A 23,652-nucleotide genomic window follows, 5' to 3' on the forward strand; every position below is an offset into this window, starting at 1 on the left:
AACTGTGGTACGAATTATTATTAGCTGTATTTCTATGTGTATAGGCATATTATCCCATTTATATATCAAGTCCTTTTTTCGAATTCTGTAGTTGAATTCCGTTGCCTTGCACGCAGGCTCGGTATAACGAGCCAAAACAAGGACGTCCTTAGGAAGTTTTTGAAATTACCCAACGTGGATGTCACCCGGGGGACCTAATGGGAATGTCCCAAGAAGGTACAATGCCAAACATTGCACAAGGACCAAACGAGAACTTGCTCCAGACGTCAATAACATCCCGCTAGTGAATGTCTTACCACTGTCCTGCTTGTCCAGTTTCACCTTTAAGTCGAACGCTGTACACTCTGCAGTGACCTCCTCGGGCATGGCGTAGTAAAGGGTCATCACCTGGGAGACGAGCAGAGGGGCAAACGCAAATCAGTCAGTCAATCAGTCAGTGTATTGTAAGTATCTGTACTGTACAGTAGGCCGAGATAAAATCGCCCTCAACAGTCAGTCGACAATATTCAGTGGGTAATGTCTTGAGCACCAGGTTTAACAATGCTAGACATTCCGTCCCCTTTGGAATTACAACGTTATATCTGCATTCTGAGTAGTTCTGAGATATTAAGCTTCAAAGTTGTAGACCTATATATACCCATAGACCTATATTGATAAGTGGAACAAGCCTCTTTTGCTTTAATGTCCAAAAATGTTGTCACAGAATAATATATCAATAACTACATTTTGACAACAATGTCAGATATAACCTTATAGTTCAGTGGGGTATACTACGAAGCACGTTAGCCATATCTAGGCTATGTAGACATATCGAGGCTTCACAAAGCCTTGACTCAGGGGTATACATTAAGTGATACTACGATAGCAGTTATGTGATATATTTGTCAAACTAGGCTTTCAGCTCAGATCCGTTCTCGGTGTTGGGATGACGTTGGCCAATCGTGAAACGTGGAGACGCACAAGACCGCCTATATTAAAAAAGAATTGTGAGCAATAGTGTAATCTACACTGCGGTCATTTTTAGTGTCTAGCCTATAACATCAAATAAATCGATTGTCATCAGCTGTTGTATGGTATGCACGTCCATAGTGGCATATTTGCACGCACAACACTATTAAAGCGCATTCGAGATCCAAAATGTTTGTAGAGGCAGAGCTCCACCTGTAAGATATATGACAGAATCCTACACGTGAGATAACTTCGTTTTTCAAGACAATTGATTGATCAGTGGGCAGTAGATTACACGATTTCAGCAATAACTTAGCACATAACCTCCTCCCGACCAGGTTTAGTAGTAGTTGCAAGCATAAGATACCATGCCGATATAGCGACGCTAAAACAGATCCACTTTCTGTTTTTTTGTTGTTGTTGTTGTTGTGTCACAGCATACCCTGGCTTTGAGCGCAACATAACTCGCTAACCCACTAATCGAGATTCGTAGTATACCCCACTAAGGGGACAATTTGTTGTTGTTGTTGTTGTTGTTGATGATGATTTTATTTCACAAACAGGAACTTACAGACAACGTTGCTTCACCTGTCCCAGTGGCATTGACTATTAGGTTCTGGTTCAAATCCATCTGCAGGCAATATAACGAAAATCACCACAAATATCTAAAATAATAATCAATAGCCATGTCCCTTTCAACAAAAGTATCAACAAAACGAGCATGAACATGCATCACGTAAGTACGGTACCTTTCCTGAACGTGTTACGTAGGCGTTACTGTTATCTATGGTCCACTTGATGGGCGTGGAGCGTCCAGACACCTTGATCTCCACCTCTAGATTCTTCTGCTGCTGCTTCACTTGACTGCTGTACTCCGCTATGGCCTGGAACACCATGATGGTGGACTGGAGAGAGAGGAGGGGTTTTATTGGGACTTTACACACACACACACACACACACACACACACACACACACACACACAGCTTTGTACCTGTGTGGATCCATAGCCTCCTCCATAAAACTGTTGCTCATTCAGCCAGTGGACAATGGGTGCTGCCTTCTCAAACTCCTTGGCCTTCACCAGGGCCAGCAGGGCGTAGGCTGTGGCCTCCAGAGTGAAGAACTTGTTGCTCTTCACTGGCCAGTGAGTGCGATCTAAAAGAGGATGAACATCCAGGTCTCCTCAAGTAGCTTTTTAGCTAATACTGACCAAAATTCAGAAATTAGGAAGCATGCACACAGATAATAGTTTGTTTGTTTACAGTAGATTGATTGGTTGTTTGGTTAATTGTGGATTAACATATTATGACAATCTGAAAGAAAATTACTTGAAGTATGAATCTTCATACTATCAATTGTAATATATCATGCACATGGGGGGTGCCAGGTTGACAGTAGAGAACTGAGGAAACTGAAACTGAATGCCATTGCTGAGTTTCTGCCATAGTAGTTCAAGACAGTTGCTTTGAAGCTGGCATTGTAAAACTACGTTGAGTTGAGGCACCCACAAAATCTGTGACAGTCAAACTGTTCACTACAACCTGCAAATATCTCCTAACCAACCTTCAAAAGCGTGTTTCAAGAGGACTTCCTGGTTCAGTTTGCCGACATTGGCGAGGGCGTAGGAAACCATAGCAACAGCGTATGGATTGGAGAGAGTTTTGAGTCGGCCTTCCAGATAGTCAGTGGCTTTCTTTATACTCCCAGGAAGACTCTGTTGACAAAATCATCAAAATGCGATTTTGAGTAGTTTGCTTCCAAACCACAATATCTTCCCATTTAATTAATTAAAAAAACATTTTTAACATTTTGTTTTCCAGGTAATACCAGTGTAACTGCAGGGGCTTTGTTGTTGTTTTGTTATATTTTCCTTTTGCTATGTTTTTTATTATTATTTTTTGGTTTGTCTATGTTTTTTTTTATTATAATTTATTTTGGTTTGTCTAGTTTATATTATATTTATATTTTATTAGTTACATTACCTCTGTTAAGTGCACATGCACAGTATAAAGACTTTCTATTTTCTGGACCAGAGATGTCCGCCTCTGAATATAAAAATCTGAGTGTGTACTGTAGACTGTACGTGTTACTCACAGTGACTGATTTACTGCAGAGCTCACTGCCCTCCTGCATGGCGATCAGCACAAACGCCGTCATGGATGCATCTGCATCACTTCCTCGTACATCGCCCTGGAAACACATCCCACTTTGACCACACTGACATACAGAATTGCAAAAAGTCGGTACTCTTTATGGGTGCTGTGTGTAGGTTTTTTTTTTTCCCTGTAAAATATTCACTTGTTGCACATCATTAGCATTAATGAGGATTGAAGAAAGGCAGCAAAGCGAAGGAAAAAAAACTGTGAAAATAATGCAAAGTCAAAAAAATAAATAAAGTGCGTTCAAAACAACTCAAATTACATGTACAGCACCTTTTCTACTTCAGACACTATATAGTGTTGACAGTTCGCACAAAGTAATGGTCAATCTATCATCAGGATCCCATACCACCATCTCTGCATGGTACACGTTGAAAGTTTCCTTGAAGATGCCGTTTGGTTGCTGGGAGTTGAGCACCAACCACTTGAGAGCGTCACAGACCACTTTCTCTTCTATGCTGATAATGTCGCGGGCCATGGCAAAGACCTTAGCCACGTACGCTGTTAGCCTGTAGGGGTTGGGGGGAGGGGAAAGACTATTTGTCATCATGAATCATCTTGAGTATCATGAAATCATTGTGAATGTCCTGCAACTCACCAAGCGCTGCCAGGTTTGTCTGCCCAAACTGCAAATGCCCCGTCTGGCTTACGGAAGGCCAACTCCTGCTGGTATCCTACAGAGATTAAAATAAATGAATGAAAATAATGTGACATACATTTCACACACACACACACACACACACACACACACACACACACACACACACACACACACACACACACACACACAGACACACAGATAGAGCTCTGTATCAATAGGACTTCCAATTGGCAATGACCCATCCATGTTAAGAGGCTGTTTAAGGCTTGAGTGAGCTTAGAAAAGTCCTCTCTCACTCTCTCTCCCCATGGCACCTCCCCTGCCCTGACTGTAATGTGGTAACGACTAAGATGACCTAACATTCTCTATGAGAAGCATACAGTATGCGTACAGGCTAAGATTTTAGATGAGTGGCAGGGATTTGTTTTAACGTGTGACTCACTCATAGTCTGGCTTTCACCAGACCAAGCTCAATCTTTTAAGTTTAAACATTGGTCTGGGGAGTCTGCTATGTATTTTCTACTGCACAAGAGGCGTGATCAACGGGCATAGTTCAAATGACTCTGTACATAATTGGATAGTCATTCACCAATCTGACCAACGAACCGGGTGACTTTCGCAGAGCGACGCGAAAACTCCGGGCTCTCCCGCCATTGTCATCGTTTTAAACCTGCCAATAGCGCGCCAGGTGGATAAGCCAGTTTTGTGGTTGGCCCCCGTAAAAGTGTAACGAAAGCAGGAGAAAGAGATTTACAAGTTTCCAGCCTGAGCTGCAGGGCGGAATAGAAACCGCTGTCAAATCAGGCTGGGTTCACCCTAACCCTAACCCTAACCCTAAACCTAACCCTAACCCTAACCCTAACACCCTAACCCACTCAACATACACGCACACTACTCAACCAGAACACATCAGACTGGATGCAACACAACATGGACATTCTTCTGGAACACTATAACACACAACTTACACTACTGACTTCCACCCCTTCCCCTTTCAATACACTGGCATTTCAGATTGCCAGTGGCTGGGCCAGAAAGAGGTACCATACTCGCCTGTCACCCACTACCTTACAGACAGTTCAACGGCTTCTCAACCCTCAGTCTTCCCCCCCCACACAACACCAACACACACCACCCCCCCCCCATACTACTACCCCCACTCCTAGGGACCCCCCCACACCCACTCACTCTTCTGACCCCTCTTTTCTCACTGAATTCCCTCCTCTTCCTGCACCCACTAGGGCCCCTACTCCCCCTCCTAAACAGGACTTGGGAGTTATGCCACATCCCACACTTACCACCCCATCCATCCCTTCACTCTCCACTTCCATTGACTTACAGCAGGTCACTTTTACCATCAACACACCTGACCTGACAGATACACTCTCAGATACTGATGACAATCAACACCCACCCAACACCACACACACCACTCAGAACGCACAACACCACACCAAAAATCCCCCCACTACTCCAACACCCATAGGCACTTCTCCCATTGACACCCCAAACCCTCTTACTAACCCTAACCCTACACCCACTAACACCCACCCTACTGACACTCTCCCGGTCTCCCCTACCCTTACACCACCCAAAAACAGACCCACCATACAGGTTACAGCCCTTGTCACTCACACTCATAACAGTCAGCCCACAATCACCCAACGCCCTAACACGGCCACCACTAACACCACCCAGGCTAACCACCTCATAACACATTTGGTTCCACAGGATATAACACCATGTCTCTCTCCACCAGGTTCCACCCAAGTGGGAGGGGTAGACCCAGGACAGTCCAAACCATCAAGGGTGATGATGAGCAAGGGAAACAAAAAAGCTAACCAGCTTACAAAACCCAATGCTGAGCCCTCCACCTCCACAGGTGTAGAACTGTCTGGGGCTCCTACTCCCTCCCCCCTACCTCTACACAAACCCTCACCTACACCACACTCTACACAACCCCTGTCCCCTAGGCCCCTTCCTCTTCTTCGGACTCCTACAGTCCCACTTCTCTCTCTCCCCCTCTTCTCTCCTACCTATCACAAATGGTCCAACAATAGACTTCAGGAGTGGCACATCAGACCTAACAAACCCATATTATTCATAGGCGATTCCAATCTGGCCCGTATTCCCCCTCATCCATATCCCAACATACAGATAGACAGCTACCCAGGTGCCACAGCCAACCACATGAACCGGTTACTTGAGAAAACTTCCCCACAAGAAGCCGTTGAGCTGTTAGTCCTGTCGGTGGGTACCAACAACAGAGAGCACAATGCTAAGGCCACCACCAACAAACAACTTCACAAAATGTTTAAGTTGGCCACCAAAGTTTTCCCCAACGCCAACATTTATGTCCCGGTCATCAACTTTTCCCCTCTATTCACCCACACTACAAGTACAATCTCACCGAGATTAACCGCTACATCACCACCCACCTCCCCCACCTCCAACCACTTCCAGCAGATCAATTTTCCACCACACTTGATCACATCCACTGGACCCCAGAAGTAGCTTCCAAAATCCTCCACTTCTGGTGCTCACAACTAAATTTAACGTTTCACAGACCCTAAATCAGGACACACCCTCACACACCCTGAATCACACTTCACCTCACACTGACTCCCTCATCCTCAACTTGTCCAAGTCCCTTATTCTCTCCCCTGTACAAACTGCACTTCTAGAAAAAGGTCTTTCTTTTATTCCCACACCTACCAGCCAGGACCGGGAGGGACTGCGAAGGGACATCCATGGTTATCATAGACGCTTGAAATTACATGATCATTTTAAACACAAACCCCACCGTGAGCCCGTCCCCTTCATTTTCTCTCCCCTCCACCTGGGAACCTGACTCTTCCCAGGTGGATGGGAGACTACGCACTTTATTAGGCAAGATCTCCATTCCCTGTCCACCTATCTCTCCTGCCCTTTTGACTCCAGCCACCCCAACATCTCCCCAGCAGAAAAAGAGCAATTTTCCAACTTTGCCACAACCCAAACATCGTCATTAAACCAGCCGACAAGGGTTCCAAAATAGTTATTCTAGACACTCACCAATACCTCCTAGAAGCCAACAGGCAACTTTCCAACCCACTCCATTACAAACCCATCACTCAATCCCTTCAACCCAAAGCACAAGAAAAGTTCGCAATCTGGTCCTCTCACTATATACCAATCATTCCATAACCAAAAACAATTTGATTTCCTGATCGGACCAGACCAACCCAGACCCCGGCGCCTTTTATCTTCTCCCCCAAAATCCACAAGCCACCTGACTCATGGACAATTCCCGCAGCAGTCCCTCCTGGTAGACCTATAGTTTCAGATTGTAGTTCCACCACTTATAACATTTCTTTTTTTCATAGATCATTTTCTTAATCCCCTCTCCACTAAACACCCCACATACATACAAGACACATATGATTTCATACATAAAATCCGGCCCATGGCAGTTCCCAACCATACTTACCTGTTCACCATCGATGTTGACAGTCTCTATACAAACATAGACACCATCTCAGGCCTTCAAGCAGTACAGCACAAGTTTACTCAATTTCCAGATCCCACACGCCCAGACAATACTTTACTTCAACTTTTAGAAATCTGCTTAACCCATAATGACTTTGAATTCGACGACAAACTGTTTTTACAAATCCATGGAACTGCCATGGGCCAGAGATTCGCCCCCAAGATATGCCAACATCTTTATGAGCGAGTGGGAGCAAGAAGCCTTAGCCAAATGTCCCCTGAAACCCCTCTTTTTCTATCGCTTCCTGGATGATATCATCGGCGCCTGGACTCACACACTAGACCAATTCACTGACTTTATGAACATACTCAACACACACCACACTACAATTAAACTGAAATCCACAATTGACCCTCACTCAGTCAATTTCCTGGACACCACACTTTTTCTTACACCATCCACTCCAACACATAGTTCCCTCAGTACTAAAATTTTCTTCAAACCCACTGATACGCACGCACTTTTGCATAAATCCAGTTACCACCCCAAACACACTTTCCGAGGCATCATTAAATCACAAATCATTCGTTTCAATCAGATTCTGCACTTTTTTTCCCACAGACCTCCAGGAAGTTTATAGAAATTCTCTTTAGAGCCCTCCGCCTCGTGGATACTAAAAAAGATTTCTAAGGAAAATTAAAACAGACACCCTGACCCTTCTTGCTCCCACTCGCTCTGACACTAATTCTCCTCCCACCATAATGGCCCCCCCCAACCCCACTCCTGACCCCAACCCCACTGCCACACCTTTCATTCCACTAGTCACTACCTTTTCACAACCCACCACACATTTGCACCGTGACTCTCAAACAACACTTCACCCACTTTCAGTCCTCCCACACTCACTTCCAGCATCACAGACTCATCTCAGCCTTCCGTAAAACAAAAACCTTCAAGACCTCCTCATTAGATCACGTTTCTCTAGGAAGCCCCCACTCAAGCCATCACCACAGGACTCTTTCTTCAAACCACAACACTTCATCACTAACCTTCACTCACACCTTTCTGCCCCTAACACACCCCTCTCACTAGACACCACAAATGCTGCTCCACGCCATCACATGCAATAAATGTCACTTACAGTATATAGGAGAAACAGGTCACTCAATCAAAACCAGACTCAAACAGCATCTATACACCATTTCTAGGAACTCACGCACCACCCATATAGTCACACATTTCCAGCAACACAGCACTGCACACCTTGGCATTTGTGGTCTCGAGAGCAACCCCGGCTGGACCCGAGCACAGAGGCAACGAGCAGAACGGAGCTGGATAAATAAACTTCACACTTTCTTCCCCCTTGGTCTCAAATAATCCACTCCTCTGTTTCCTTCTGCTTCTCAATAAAGCTACATCCTTCCTTCCCTTTTTCTCCCAGGTCCTGTCTTATTTATTTATATATGAAAAAACTGTTATGTTATTTATCCCTTATTACTTTGTTATTACTTTCCCCCCCTCTTTTTAGTCTATTAAGTTCTCCACCCCAGTTCACCCCATCTTTTCCACTCCCCCCTAGACTAACCCAGGACTTTTACCTTTTATTATTTATTTTCACCTGACACAATTTAGATATGTTTACTTTTTATTTCTGCAGTGTCGTGTTTATTTTCAAAGGTTGTTTCTTATGAATTTTACACTTTTTATTTTTAGCACTTATAGCACTCTTGATTTCTAGCACTTATAACACTGGTTTTAGTCTATCCCTTACTCCCAGCCCCATTTCTATGCACTTACTTTTTTCTTTTTCCTTTTAGCCCCAGTCCCTAGTTTTAACCCCACCCAGCTGCTTGGCCCAAACCCCAACCCCTTAACCTAACCCCCAGCCCCCACCCCTTAACCTAACCCTAACCCAGCCCCCACCCCTTAACCTAACCCCCAACCCCCCCACCCCTTAACCTAACCCCCATCCCTAAACCTAACCTCCACCCCTTAACCTAACCCCCATCCCTAAACCTAACCTCCACCCCTTAACCTAACCCCCATCCCTAAACCTAACCTAGGGTTATTTACATATTATTATATTATTTTATTTTGACAGTTGACCTTTTTCATACTCTTATTCCCTTCCTTGTTGGTGTGGTTGGATCCAATCGGCCAGTGCACTCACAGTCACCCACTCCACCAAATATCATGTTCCCCTAACCTAACCCTAAATCATGTTGACTGATAGTGTGTGACTCACCCATGTTGATGCATTTGATAGTGTGTGACTTGCCCATGTTGAGTGATAGTGTGTGACTCACCCATCTTGATGTATTTGATAGTGTGTGACTCACCCATCTTGATGTATTTGATAGTGTGTGACTTGCCCATGTTGAGTGATAGTGTGTGACTCACCCATCTTGATGTATTTGATAGTGTGTGACTCACCCATCTTGATGTATTTGATAGTGTGTGACTCACCCATGTTAATGTATTTGATAGTGTGTGACTCACCCATCTTGATGTATTTGATAGTGTGTGACTCACCCATCTTGATGTATTTGATAGTGTGTGACTCACCCATGTTAATGTATTTGATAGTGTGTGACTCACCCATCTTGATGTATTTGATAGTGTGTGACTCACCCATGTTAATGTATTTGATAGTGTGTGACTCACCCATCTTGATGTATTTGATAGTGTGTGACTCACCCATGTTAATGTATTTGATAGTGTGTGACTCACCCATCTTGATGTATTTGATGGCCGTGTCTCTCTTCTCCAGACCCACTTTCTGCCACTGGTTGGTGGTGTCCAGGTAGTGGGTGGCGATGAGGGGTAGTGTCATGGTAATCATGTTCTGCTCTCCACAACCTCTGGGCTGCACAATGAGGGAACCCATTGAGTCTCCTGTGATGGCCTTCTCAATGGTCTGACTGATCTGATTGGCTGAATGAAAAAAATCATGAATATAATAGAAATATTTATCATCCACTCCTGTGGAAAATTAGCCTAGAAATCTAGAAGCACCCTAGCGGCAGCAAATTACATTTGCTGCCAGGGCTAGTCTAGCAACTCTCCGTTGGCTTGTGAGCTTGAAAAATTAAACTTCTATTAGGCCAATCAAATTGTGTATAAAGTCGTTAGGCGGGCTTAACATAATGATTGATGGCAGAGTTGCAACAGTTTGGCTTGAATTCCCTGCTACTTGAAAACAAAGAAGATGGATGTTGCTGTTGGCGAACAGTGTGACATGAGTTAAGCTTTTTTTAAGTTGGCAAAAGTCTGAACAAGCCAACTAGCTCCGCTGGTGGGAAATGCATAGGACTCATAGCGCTGTCCTAGATAGATAGATAGATAGATAGATAGATAGATAGATACTTTATTGATAAGATATTGATATTGGTCCCCAGGGGAAATTCAAGGTCTCAGTAGCATACAGACAACACACACACATTCACTAACAGCAGAAAAAGTAATTAAAAGTATATAATATAAAAACATAGTTAAGCAATAAGGACAGTAGAATATAAAGAATATACTAAATATACTAAAGTACAAATTATACGAACTAACACTTAATCTAAATCAATTCTAAAAACAGTATCCACATAGTGGTGATTAATCAATCAAGAGGCGCTTGCAATGACTGAGGCAGGCACTGAGCCTGTGATTCTCTGTGCATAGTAAGGTAAGGTAAGGTGCTCTGTGTGAGTGAGTGTCATGGTGATAGTGCAAATGAGTAAGTCCAACAGTGCAACAGTGCAAGAACAAAGTATATATATCTATCTATATAACTATTTTAAGAAAAGGTATAAGTGTGGCCACAGTTCGGCTGTGGCATGGAGGGAGGGGTTATGCATATGTGCTAATGTGCTAATATAGCACGCAAAAAGTGAGGCAGAAAGACAGTGGTAAAAAGTGGCTAGTGGACAGACAGTATCCAAACATGGAGGGGTGAAGAGGCAGACAGACTATGCAGAGAAGTCTATCTCTCCTCTTCCCTTAAGTGAAGCATTGAACAGTTCAATGGCCCTGGGGACAAATGACCTCCTCAGTCTGTCTGTTGTGCAAGGCAGTGAGCGAAGTCTCCAGCTGATCAGGCTCTTCTGCTTAACAATAGTGCTGTGGAGTGGGTGACACTCATTGTCCAAGATGTTGATCAGTTTGTTCAGGGTCCTTTTGTCAGATATTGAAGTGATGCACTCCAGTTCAGCTCCCACTACAGAGCCAGCTTTCCTTATCAGCCTGTCAATTCGCCCCGCATCCTTCTTCTTTGTGCTTCCTCCCCAGCATACCACTGCATAGAAGAGGACTCTGGCAACAACAGACTGGTAGAACATCCTGAGGAGCTTGCTGCACACATTGAAGGACCGCAGCCTGCTCAGGAAGTACAGCCTGCTCTGGCCTTTCTTGTAGAGTGCATCAGTGTTGGCTGACCAGTCCAGTTTATTGTCCAGGTGGAGAACCAGATACTTGTAGGTGCTTGTAGGTGCTTGTAGGTGCTATTGCATGCAGAGGGAATTTGAAAGATAACCGATTATCCCGCCCCTCAGACTGAGCACTGCGAACGGTGAGTGCCCAGACCCTACATTTTAATGTGGGTCTGGCTCGTCAGGCTAGTGGAAAATCATCTTTGGCCCCACAAACATATAGCCTTTAATGATACAGGACAGTGAATACAGTGACCAGGAAGAGAGTGGGAGAGAGAGATAGGGTGGCATTGGGAAATGTTCCCCAGTCAAAACAGAATCTAGCCGGTCAAAAGTCTGTAGACTGCCTCTATTGCATTATGAATAGCACTTATGATAGCACCAAAGGTTTCCCCGGTTTCCTAGCAAAATTCTCAACCTGGCTCATTCAATCTGGTCCCCTAATTATCCCCCATTCATTCATTTCCTCTTCCTCTACCTCAAGTCAAGGTGGTGTGTGTTGAGCATCCTGGCACATAATGTCTGCCGTGCATCATCCAGGTTGACGGTACACATCGGTAGTGGTTAGTGAGGCTCCCCATTCACTGCACTGTGCTTTGAGTGCCTTGGTTACGCTGTATATAAATGCAAGTTGTTGCTGAAGTGTATTTTACCTGAGACTGTGAAGTAGGTTTTAGCAGGGGTGCCAGGGACCTGCTTGCGGGGTATTTGGCTGAGGATGTCCTCTACTTGAGTTCCACCTGAGTAAGTCAAAGAAAAAAAAAGTATGTTTCAACATTCTTTTTTAAAATATACTTGGTTACACTTTATTTGATGGTATCTACATAAGAGTGACATGACACTGTCACAAACGTGTCATTAACATTATAAACAAGTCATAAACATTTATGGCATAACGCTTCTGTCAAAGTGTCATTCGGTTTTTGTCATGACAAGTTAGGGTTAGTGTCTTACGGTTTTTGCCATGACAAGTTAGAGTTAGGGTTAGTGTTAGGGTAATGCCAGTTTAATGTCACTCTCATGTAGATACCTTCAAGTAAAATTTTACCGTATACATTTTGGGCCGTTTGCCTAATTTGAAGGACAGTTAAAAGTATGCTTCAAGTACAGTATGAAAATAATACCTGAATTGAAACCTAGAATTAGCCCACTACCTAAACCTAAACCTTAACTATTTTTACACCTTAAAAATACTTTATGTATACTATAATAAACTAAAAATGTGCTGGAAGTATATAACTAGTACGTCCAATAGTTTACTTACAGTATAGTTCCAGTACTTGCGAGTTTACTGTTGTAAACTGAAAGTTAGACAATTTTATTTGTGGATGCTCCATCATGGACTCACCATGCTTAGATGGGTTCAGTACAACTTTCGCCACCTGCAACTCTGACCGCATGCCTTCTGCCTGAATAGGGACATTAATGACACTATATTTAAAACATCTGCCTGAATAGGGACATTAATGACACTATATTTTAAACATCTGCCTGAATAGGGACATTAATGACACTATATTTAAAACATCTGCCTGAATAGGGACATTAATGACACATTATTTAAAACATCTGCTAGCCTGGCTAGCGCCACCACTTCTCAATGAGACGTGGTCTGGGAACCAAACGTTCATTTTCTCGTATTTGAGATCCGTTTATTGGGTGCCACGGATGTCTATCAAATGCGTCTGTGCATAGCTCATCATCGTCTTGCTTTCCCCCCTGTTCTGTGATTGGTTCCCTATCTCAGGCGAAAATTTGCTCCATGGTCTCCAGGCTGCCTTAGCAGCGTGAATCAAATCGCGCGCAAGGCAGCATGGGAACACCCAGGCTAAACATCTGCGTGAATAGGGACATTAATGACACATTATTTAAAACATCTGCCTGAATAGGGACATTAATGACACATTATTTAAAACATCTCTATTATTTTTCATTTTCATTTGTTTTATTTTCTTATTTTATTTATTTTGTTATTAGCATGTAGTTATTTGTTTGGTTGTTTATTTATCTAAATGGTGCGTATTTATTCATTTCTGAAACTCACCACCACCAGCAGGTCTTTCTTGACGCCATCAGTGATGACCTCATCGTACACGGCGGCCTTCACCTCGATGGTGTGCTTGCCCAGCTGCATGGGGATGATGACAAACGGAACTGCTCGTGATGTCATGGGGTCCAATTCAATAATAGTGCGGAACTTGCCTTTCTTGGTGGCCACGCTGCACACGTCTTTGGTCTCCATAATCTCCACACGTACCTGGGCAGAGACAGACTCAATGTGGCTTATGGCTAAGAGGAAAACTAGTCTTACGGCTCTCCCATATGGCTAGTCTATACAGTATGAGCAGCTGCTGGATCTTTTGCGGACTTTTGCGCTATGGTTCTCTGTCATCACTGGTCACCATAAACCACACAAACCTGGCCAAAGATAGACTGAATGCATTTTATGGTTATGTGTATGAATGAATACCTAATATAAAACTAAGATAGTAAATAAGTAAATTAATAGCTTTCAGTGTTTCCAAAAAAAATGTTCATGTATTATGAGCAATAATTCCATATTTTCCCAGACTTTCCAAACCTGAGCAAAAACCCTGACTTTGAATACATATTTTTAAGTCAGTTTTTTTCCATATATAGTTTCCCACTTTCTTTTAGATGATAACAAATGACTCTGAAGTACACGTTTACCTTCATCATCATGTTAATGTAGTAATAGTTTCTTTTAGATGATAACAAATGACTCTAAAGCACCCGTTTACCTTCATCTTCATGCTAATGTAGTTGTAGAGGATGGCTTTGATTTCAATCTGCTCGTTACGTACAGCAGAGTAGGGCAGCTTCAGGTCAATGAAGAAGTCCTTCTTCACCACCATTTCATAGGGGTCTGCCACACAGATACCTTAAATACAATGGAATTACAATATATAACAACCTAGTTTGATGTAGTGTGTATGACACGCATGTATGAGGAAATTTGTCTCCATGGACAGTTTTTGTAATGAAGATGCTTAATTGTTAACATTGCTTATCCACCATAATGTGATCACTGTGTACAAAACACATCAGGGGAAGATGAACTTAACTTTCATAGCTATTATGGGCTGTAGGGGTTTGCACGGCGTGTCATCAGATTTGGACGTTGCCATATTGGAAATACTCGCCTCATTAGAAAGCATTAGACACTAAATCCCTAACATCGTCAAGGAAAATGGTTAATTATTGCCGTGTTTTAGGTTGTACCAATAGGTCAGACTGAGAAAAACATCTGCTGTAGGTATCGATTTCCAAAAGTTATTAAAAAAAACAGGGAGAAAGGAGAATAATGCCAGAAGTTATCAGAGGAAGGGAGGCGCTTGTGGTTGAACTTGGTACTTCGTCTCCCTCACCCAACTCATATGGATCTGCGCTGCCAATAAACTTTAATTTCTCGAAACATCGCACATTTTTTTGTGGTCCAAGTCCTGCCTATATGCCTTTGTATCTTAGACGCATTTTGATGAGTTTTTCTGTTGTTTAGACACAGCTACAATCACGTAAGATATCCAAACTGCATAATACTCCATTGTACTTAATTCACCGAGTATCGCCAATATGGTCGCGCGTGCTGGGTTACCATGGTTACCGGCCAGAACGTGACGTCCGTGCAAACCCCTAATATGTATCGGATCACCCGTCCCCTATTTCCGCCTTCTTACGTGTATGTGTCACTTAATATTCATTTCTATACAAACCAAGATGGCGGATTCGTAAAGAAACGCAAGCATCCACACCATAAGTGTATCTAAATTAGCTATGTACCAAAAATGACATTTTACCGTGACTCGAAGAGCTGTGAACAGTGTTGTAGGCCTAAGGCTGCATATGCTTGGAGCTCCAGTGGAATTTTGATTTGCAACGAGAATTTCTCGGTCTAATCGTTCATGTGCCATGTGAAAGGGCGGAAATAGGCACTCACCAGCCCAGCACTAAACTCTGAGTGTGGTAAAGAAAATCGGATATTTCAAGCAGTAAAAGCCCTGGTAAGATTTGGTTCAAATCTACATACCTATGGCTACTGAAAAATGTAAGGTTCATTTTATTTCGAAGTATTGAAAAAACATTGTTGTTTTAGAATTTTCGATCGAAAGGGGCGGTAGTTGGTGCTTTTACGATATTATATGTAAAGCGAGTATCTGTTTTTTAATGACAAATGAAAACTTTCAGCACTCTTAGACACCATTAAGCAGCCTGAGCAGATCCTCCAATAAGGTCTCTGATGAAGATAGACAGAGATGGACCCAAGTGACTCACCATGAGTCTTAGAGACACCGATGGACATGACCTGCCAGCTGGTGATGGAGTCCTTCATGAAACCCGTCTTAGTCAAGGTTGTGGTTGAGCTGTCAGAGAGAGAAAGACTTAAATATACTAAGCTATTCTAAATTTCAATTATTTACTTTTTCATTACACATGCTTCAATTAATGAATGTGGGTCACTATGATAAAGCCAAAGTTGTATTTGTTCCAAAAATCATCAGTTGTTCAGGAGGAGGAGGAGGAGGATGACAATGATGATGACGAAGTTGATTCTTATTATTATTGTAGTAGTTGTTGTTGTATTCTATCAGTGATCTGGCACTGATACTTCAGGAAATGCATCTCTAGTTGTAGTAGTTGTCGTGATCTGAGCTGGTCTGTCTCTCACCAGCGTTTGTTCTCTGTAGGGCACTCAGGAAGGTCTTCTTCCTCCCACAGCCAGCTCTCTGGGAACTCTGACCTGGAACTGATCTCCTCCGACTCAACATAAAAGTCATCATCGTCGTCTTGCTCTTCAGCCAGGTGTCCAGATGCAGGAGCACAATTAAATTCAATTTAATTTAATTTAATCATTCATACGGCAACATTAGCAATACATTTTCTCAAAGTACTTGACAGACCTAAGACCTACAGTAAATCTCTTTCAGCAAGCACGAGACAGAGAGGCAAGCAAAAACAAACAGCAGAGGCAAACAGTTTCCTATCTGTCTATATAATATCCTATCCGCATAAAGGCAAAACCTCCAAAAATATATTTTATTTACTATTAATTCTCTCTCTCTCTCTCTCTCTCTCTCTCTCTCTCTCTCTCTCTCTCTTATATATAAACATCCCAGCACCCATAAGTGCTCAAGTAATTTAATACTTAAAGGTATTACAGTAATGCAAATATTCCCTGAGACATGAAATTGCATGGACACAGGCCTTGTGTTCAGTAGCGACCCATTTTGTTGTGTCTCACCATCTGTGGGAGGGGGCAGCTCCACAGGCACTTCCACAGGCTGTCTTGCTTGGGGGGCCACTTCTATAGCCATCACCTTTGCGAACATAGGGAAGTTCCTTTCCCTGGCCACAGGCCTCCTCACCAACTTAAACATCACTTCCCGACTTTCCTCTATCAGGATCGGCCTCTTTGGAGGCCGTGTGCATGTGGTGCCTGGAAAGAGTCAAAAGAGAGGAAGATGAAGAGAAAGAAGAAAAAGACCAGGAATGTTATCAGCGGTATATCAGCAGTGGACAGAAGTTAAGCTAAGCGTTTGGGTGTAAACGTTAGTATATCAGCAGTGGACAGAAGTTAAGCTAAGCGTTTGGGTGTAAACGTTAGTATATCAGCAGTGGACAGTAGTTAACCTAAGCGTTCGGGTGTAAACGTTAGTATATCAGCAGTGGACAGAAGTTAAGCTAAGCGTTTGGGTGTAAACGTTAGTATATCAGCAGTGGACAGTAGTTAACCTAAGCGTTCGGGTGTAAACGTTAGTATATCAGCAGTGGACAGTTAGTTAACCTAAGCGTTCGGGTAAATGTTAGTATATCAGCAGTGGACAGTTAGTTAACCTAAGCGTTCAGGTGTAAATGTTGGTATATCAGCAGTGGACAGTAGTTAACCTAAGCGTTTGGGTGTAAACGTTAGTATATCAGCATCAGACAGTAGTTAAGCTAAGCGTTTGGGTGTAAACGTTAGTATATCAGTAGTGGACAGAAGTATATCTGAGTGTTCAGATGTGAATGTTAGTATATCAACAGTGTAGTTAACCTGAGTGTTCAGGTGTGAGTGTTAGTACATTGGCAGTGGACAGTAGTTTACCTGAACGTTCAGGTGTGAATGTTACTATATCGCCAGTGGACAGTAGTATACCTGAGCATTCAGGTGTGAATGTTAATATGTCATTAGTATATCGCAAGTGGACAGTCTTTTACCTGAGCGCTCATATGTGCTCCTATAAGAGCTGGTCTGGAAGACTAAACCGGCATCGTAGAACACCCACATGCTGTCCTGACCGCTGCCAGACGTACAACCTGTGTCATGCTTCTCAACTACGTCCCAGATCTGATGAAAATCAGGAAGTAAATAAATGATCTCTCTCTATATCTCTCTCTCTCTCTCTGTATGTATGTGCGTGTGTGTGTGTGTGTGTGTGTGAGTGTGTGTTTATGTATGAGTGTGAGTCTTTGTTGTCTCGGACTTGATTCCCTTATCTGTGACCACCATTGCAACACTAGGTACAGATGATACACAAATACTGACTATCTATGTGTTAAGAGGACAAAATGTTGGTACCTTGCTCTGGGTGAGTCTGTGCTTGTTGTTGAGGACGTAGACTCCCTTATCCACGGCCACCAGACCCACTCTGGCTCCTGGATCTCCGGTGATCTTCAGGCTGAAGTGCTGACGGGGCGAATACACATTACCAGGGCGAGAGCCCTCCATTTTCAGCTGAGGACAGGGAGCAGGAGAAAGAAAGCAATGCAAATGCCTGTTGGTATGAGTGACCACACAAACTGACTACGCATACAGGTGTATCTAAAAAAAATGATATAGTGGAAAAGCCAATTGCCCTGCCCAGACAGAAGCCATAAATAGCAAATGGAAGTTCAAAACTGGTAATATCCAATAGAACATAAGTTGATACAAAGGTTTATCACAACATTAAATGATAATATAATGTGTGCTACTATGGATTTATAACAAGTTATAAGGCACTGGTCATGCAGATTAAAGGCTCAGGAAACCATTGCCAGTGTTTTGACTTTACTAGCTGATAAAACTCCTTTCAGGTCAAACAGTTCTGTGTAATACGCTGGACTGATATTAACTGAGTCAGACACGAAAGAGTATGTGAGAGAGTGGGTTGTTCTGTCTCAAGGACATTATTAGGTATTAAAGGACATTACTGAGTATTAAACAGCAATACTTGCAAGTATACATGGCAGCAATACATGTAACCTGCATTGTGATTAACCGTGCGGTTCAGCCTTGCACTCGCCCAGACTCAAACCCGCAGACAGCAGAACCTTGGACTGGTAGTCAAGCATGCTAGCAATCGAGCTAAAAGTCCGGGTTGCTAGCGCTGTCACTAGCACGACTCTTAGCAATACGCTAGTTATAGCCTATTGGGTCTTTATTAAAATAGAAATTGCAAAGATTTATAATCTTTTGTAATTATTCCATATTTAGTGTAGTCATTCCACATCAGAACCCCTGAAGTATAATCCAGATACAAACGTTCATTTGTTACCTTTCATTTGAGTCCAGGATTATGCTTCTACACAGAGGGGTTCACATGCAGTAAGCATTTGATTGTCAGTATGCATTTTGGATAACCAAAAGTCCTCTGGGGAGTTTCCATAGGGCATTTTACAAAACGCATGAGCAGTATTCATTCTATATTGCAGGGCTGCCAACTTTTCAAAAAACCTTGGAGTGAGATTTGGTGGGGCCAACCAAAATTTTGCTGCAGAAATTTTTGTTTGGCTCGTTCAGCATTATACCGTACAGCAGTGGTCCCCAAACTTTTTCTTCCGAGGGCCAGCTTACTATGCCTGGCTGTAAGAGAGGGCCAGAGACTCGGAGTATATCAGTAACCATAAATAGCTTAGTGCTGTGAACAACAGCAGTCTACCTTAGTTGAATATTCCATTACATTTAATCTATAGGCTTTTGCAATTTAATACCATTGTTAGCTGTGTTTATATTGCCATCATGCCATATCAGTGTAAAATGTAACTCAAATTAAATAATACTAATAAAAAGACTTTTGCATTCCCAAAAGTATTAGCAGGTAGTCCCAAAAGTATATTTCATTAAAAATGTGTGAACTCTGAAAATGTAAAGTTCTCAAACTATGAGAATTTTATGCTGAAGTGGTCTGAAATGACCACCATTCAACATTTGAACGAAAAAAAATAATTATCCCAGAAAGTCCCAGAAAAATGACTTGAATATAAGTTAGTTAGTTATTAACAACTCATTGATAAACTTTTAGAATACTTTGAGCACTGATGCAGTCAACATAGCCTCATTACATTGTTTGCAGATAGGCCTACATTTCATTCCGTTTTTGATGGCAAACGCGAAACAGCGCCAAAACAACCACCAGTGGACAAAAAGAGTATTACACGTGTACTGTTAAGACTCGCCATACAGAATGAATGGGGGAAATTGCGGAGGTTATAGTTTGACGATGTCGTACTCTCCCTTAAGGGGCGGTTGCTATATATACCACGGACATGTTTTGGGGGGCCACCCAAAATGAGGTGGCGGGCCGTAGTTTGGGGACCACTGCCGTACAGTAAAAAAAAGTATATCAGTGGTTCTCAGGTGTAGGGACCAGGGTCCCAGAGTTAAATTAACATTGGTCTTAAAGGGATCTAGCCTAATGCTAGGACCATGGGCGTTGGAGGCATTCTGAAAGTGGGTGGAACATTTCAGTGGGGGGTATGGGGGTCCTCCCCCAGAAATTGTTTTTTTGGACTAGATGCAATTTCCTGAATTCTGGTACATTTTAACAGGTTATTTACATACTTCTATATAACAAAATAAAGCCAGCCTACGAAATTAATAAAAAGTAAATCAGGCATAATTTAAAAATAACTCAATATATAGGCTACTTGGCTACGCAATAAGGTTTCCATTACAGCACCGCAGACGTTCAATAAACGCATGAAAGCGGATAAAGTAAATTAAATATCAAACTAAAGCGAAAATGTCATGCTTTTGAAGGCCTACCATTGTGCAGTCTAGCTGTGGTTAGTGACGTGATGCTGTTAATGGGGAGTTTTACATAAACCTATAGGTTATTATTTATTTGGCGTACCTATAAGGCTTTTTATCTTATCAAAAGTGAGGGGGATGACTGATCTCTTCAACACTGCGGGTTATTTGGCGCTTGTCACTGTGTGTGTGACAGAAGCGGAATGGGAGAAAGCGTGTAACAAAAAAAAAAGAAGCTTACAAGCGATTTACGCGCAAATGGGAGAATCCAATGAAAATGACAGTGAAGCACTAAACAGATCCAAACTAACAATTTTAAAAAGTGGGTGGGTGTTTTGTAAGAATTTAAGAAATGTTTGTATATTTTAACTTTTGAACGCATCAATCTGGTGCACTTTTAACAATAAATTCAGAGGTCAGACTTGCTTATTTTTATGGAAATATTTGTGCTGTAGCCTAAGCTATTTTGCACTTCAGAATTATAACCATGCATACACAGGTGGAATAGTTATGGTGATATTGCAATAAGTTCACAACCACAAAAACACATGGTACATTTCACAGTTCAGAAATGTTAAAAAATGTGTGTACATTTCAGCACTCCATGAAATTATGCAGAAGTGGTCACCTGTGTTATTCAGCTAGTTCATTTAAGATAATATATTGGTCATTGTAATGGCCATAGCCTATAGCCTACAGGCTATTCCTTTTTTTAGGATGGACCCATATCTGCATGATGTGAATGTTTGCATATGGCTTATGTCAGGCTTTATATCAATATTTGTGTCTCCTTATTTGATTTTTTTCATATTTTTGCATTAATGTCACTAGAAAGCATGCCAATATAAATATATTAATTTATCTGTGTAAGTGGGATTGGCTGGGACCTGACAATATAAGAACCATGATAGTGGGATAATCTATGGCTGAGCAATTTACAAAAATGTATGTAGGCCTACTGACAAATAGTTTAGATTAGAATACATTATAATTTCGCCCCAATGAGGCTATGTAGAAATGTGTTGCAATTTCAAAAACAAAGGCATACTTTGTATCCTCGTATTCGGTAACGTTTGCTGTTTATTGTGATATTAGGTTTGCCACGTGTTGTGTGAAGGGTTAGTGAGATATTAAACCGAGAGTAATGGGTGTGCACTGTGTGCAAAATGCAAATATGATTAGCCTAAATTGCACGTCGGTTCAATTATAATTTTCTCGCGAACCATTTATCACAGCAACGTGGCGCTAATATCATTGGAAAGCTTAGATTCCGCTCGTTCACATGGTGTGTGATATCATGTATAGGTTTAGTTTAGTTGAACCTAGTGTATGGACACTTCAGCGTGAAAAATACTCAAAGCATAGGCCTGCCTACCTGAAGCCGGGGAAATGCGGGGGGAATGCGCCTGGGATGGCTTCTGAAGTAGCATCGCAAATGAGAGAAAATTTAGAAAATTCCACAGACAGGGGGTGCTCTTGAACCCTCTCACCATCTCTGAAAGCATAACCGTGGCTCAACAGGTAGATCTATAGGCTAAACGCATTTTTCAGGCATCTGACCGACTGGGTTGACACTTCAGCGTGAGAAATCGTGGGTGTGGCGTGTGAGTGTGTCGAATGCGTGTGTCTCACGGCCAATGCGTGAGAGTTGGCAGCTATGATAATATTGATCTACTTTTGCACACAGCTTCACAAGACCTGATGCTAGGGCTTAGTTGTGTTTCTAAGCCATATCAAGAGGGCTGAAATGTGGTCAGTTCAGAGATGCTTGTTATCCGGCAGAATGAACAAACAATATTCTAGCCTCTGTAACTCTGTGTCAGTACATCACACAGTTTTTCTGATTGTTTTCCAAGAAACAACAGTGTTTTCCAAAGAGGTCAAGTATTTGATTATAAGCCAAAGTATGTAGGAGCAATGACCTCCTAAGTAGATGATGTGCAATGTCGGGAAAAAAACTCAAAATGGGGCGTATGTATAAGTATTTAAGGCATCTGGAGGGAGGTTTACACAATGTACATACTGCACAGATATGGACCAGCTGGCTGTCGTTACACAAGGTCCATTTACTTCACTATATTTTTGGATTACACACAAGAGGCTGATATCAGGATGGGAGAAGAGAACCAGTGGCTCAACCGTTAAACAATATGAAGATCGATGAAGGTTCAACACCTAGGAACCACATTATTTTGGAAAAAAAAATGTTCCAACAAAACTGTTTGAACAGTGTTTCAAATTGGTTTCAACAACAGTCTCTGCTAAAAGAATACATATAGGAAAACACAATAAGGATAAAATATATTTACTGTTCCCATGCAGGTGTCCTTCACGTCCACCCAGACTGAGTCGGACACCACTTCAGTAGAGCCCACATGGTAGTACGCCACGATACGGAAGGAGGGGACCATGTCCTTGGTCACTGGTAAGGACAACGTCACTAGAGTCTGACCCTGTCTCTTGAACCTCTCAGCTTGCACAAGTTGTCCTTTGTTCAGGATCTGTCAAAAATCAATAATCATCAAGAATCTCCATGAAGTGCTCTGTTCACTGGGTGTTTGACTAGTATCACTATCACTGAGTAATCATTATGACCGCCGCGCAGCGAAGCGGCGGTCATATACTGTAGGTTTAGTCAGATTTTTTTTTTTTTTTTTTTTTTTTTTTTTCGCATGCCCAAATTTCCGTCAATGATTCCGGGACACTGAAAGACCGGGTACACGAAACTTGGTGGGCATGTAACCCCACATGGATAGCATGGAACCATCGTTTTTCGTTTTGATCTGTAGCCCCCCCGCTGGACTGGACCCCCGGAAGGAGGGTAGGGCAGACACAGTTTTCTGTGAATATCTCGAAAACCGTGGGGTTTAGGAGGACCATTTTTTTTGTATGTTGATCTCAAGGGGCCATGTCAACCTATTCCATAACCACTCATTTCATGTATAGCGCCACCTAGTTAAATACAAAAAAGTAAAAATGAGGTGTTGTAATTGAAGGTATCTGTGACCTAACATAGTCAAAACTGCACGAAAGTTATGGTGATAGT

At 42.4% G+C, this 23,652-nt stretch overlaps 1 protein-coding gene across 2 annotated transcripts in view; it reads right to left on the reverse strand.

The window, feature by feature from the left end:
• The window catches only part of LOC125298404 (complement C3-like), a 63,908-nt gene that overhangs the window by 12,686 nt on the left and 27,570 nt on the right, over window positions 1–23,652 (reverse strand). For both annotated transcript variants that reach the window (XM_048249112.1, XM_048249111.1), the window contains exons 13-31: window positions 22,916–23,107; window positions 18,174–18,329; window positions 17,813–17,942; window positions 16,857–17,051; window positions 16,284–16,407; window positions 15,890–15,978; window positions 14,359–14,498; window positions 13,641–13,853; window positions 12,945–13,005; window positions 12,250–12,336; window positions 9,909–10,112; window positions 3,707–3,782; window positions 3,458–3,617; window positions 3,044–3,139; window positions 2,513–2,663; window positions 1,941–2,104; window positions 1,698–1,853; window positions 1,520–1,579; window positions 297–387 (exon numbers count right to left, since the gene is read on the reverse strand). In XM_048249112.1, the coding sequence (XP_048105069.1) occupies window positions 297–387; window positions 1,520–1,579; window positions 1,698–1,853; window positions 1,941–2,104; window positions 2,513–2,663; window positions 3,044–3,139; window positions 3,458–3,617; window positions 3,707–3,782; window positions 9,909–10,112; window positions 12,250–12,336; window positions 12,945–13,005; window positions 13,641–13,853; window positions 14,359–14,498; window positions 15,890–15,978; window positions 16,284–16,407; window positions 16,857–17,051; window positions 17,813–17,942; window positions 18,174–18,329; window positions 22,916–23,107 (2,545 nt within the window). The remainder of the gene's footprint in view (window positions 1–296; window positions 388–1,519; window positions 1,580–1,697; window positions 1,854–1,940; window positions 2,105–2,512; window positions 2,664–3,043; window positions 3,140–3,457; window positions 3,618–3,706; window positions 3,783–9,908; window positions 10,113–12,249; window positions 12,337–12,944; window positions 13,006–13,640; window positions 13,854–14,358; window positions 14,499–15,889; window positions 15,979–16,283; window positions 16,408–16,856; window positions 17,052–17,812; window positions 17,943–18,173; window positions 18,330–22,915; window positions 23,108–23,652) is intronic.

Source organism: Alosa alosa, chromosome 7 (genome assembly GCF_017589495.1).
Source record: "Alosa alosa isolate M-15738 ecotype Scorff River chromosome 7, AALO_Geno_1.1, whole genome shotgun sequence".
Classification (NCBI taxonomy): domain Eukaryota; kingdom Metazoa; phylum Chordata; class Actinopteri; order Clupeiformes; family Clupeidae; genus Alosa; species Alosa alosa.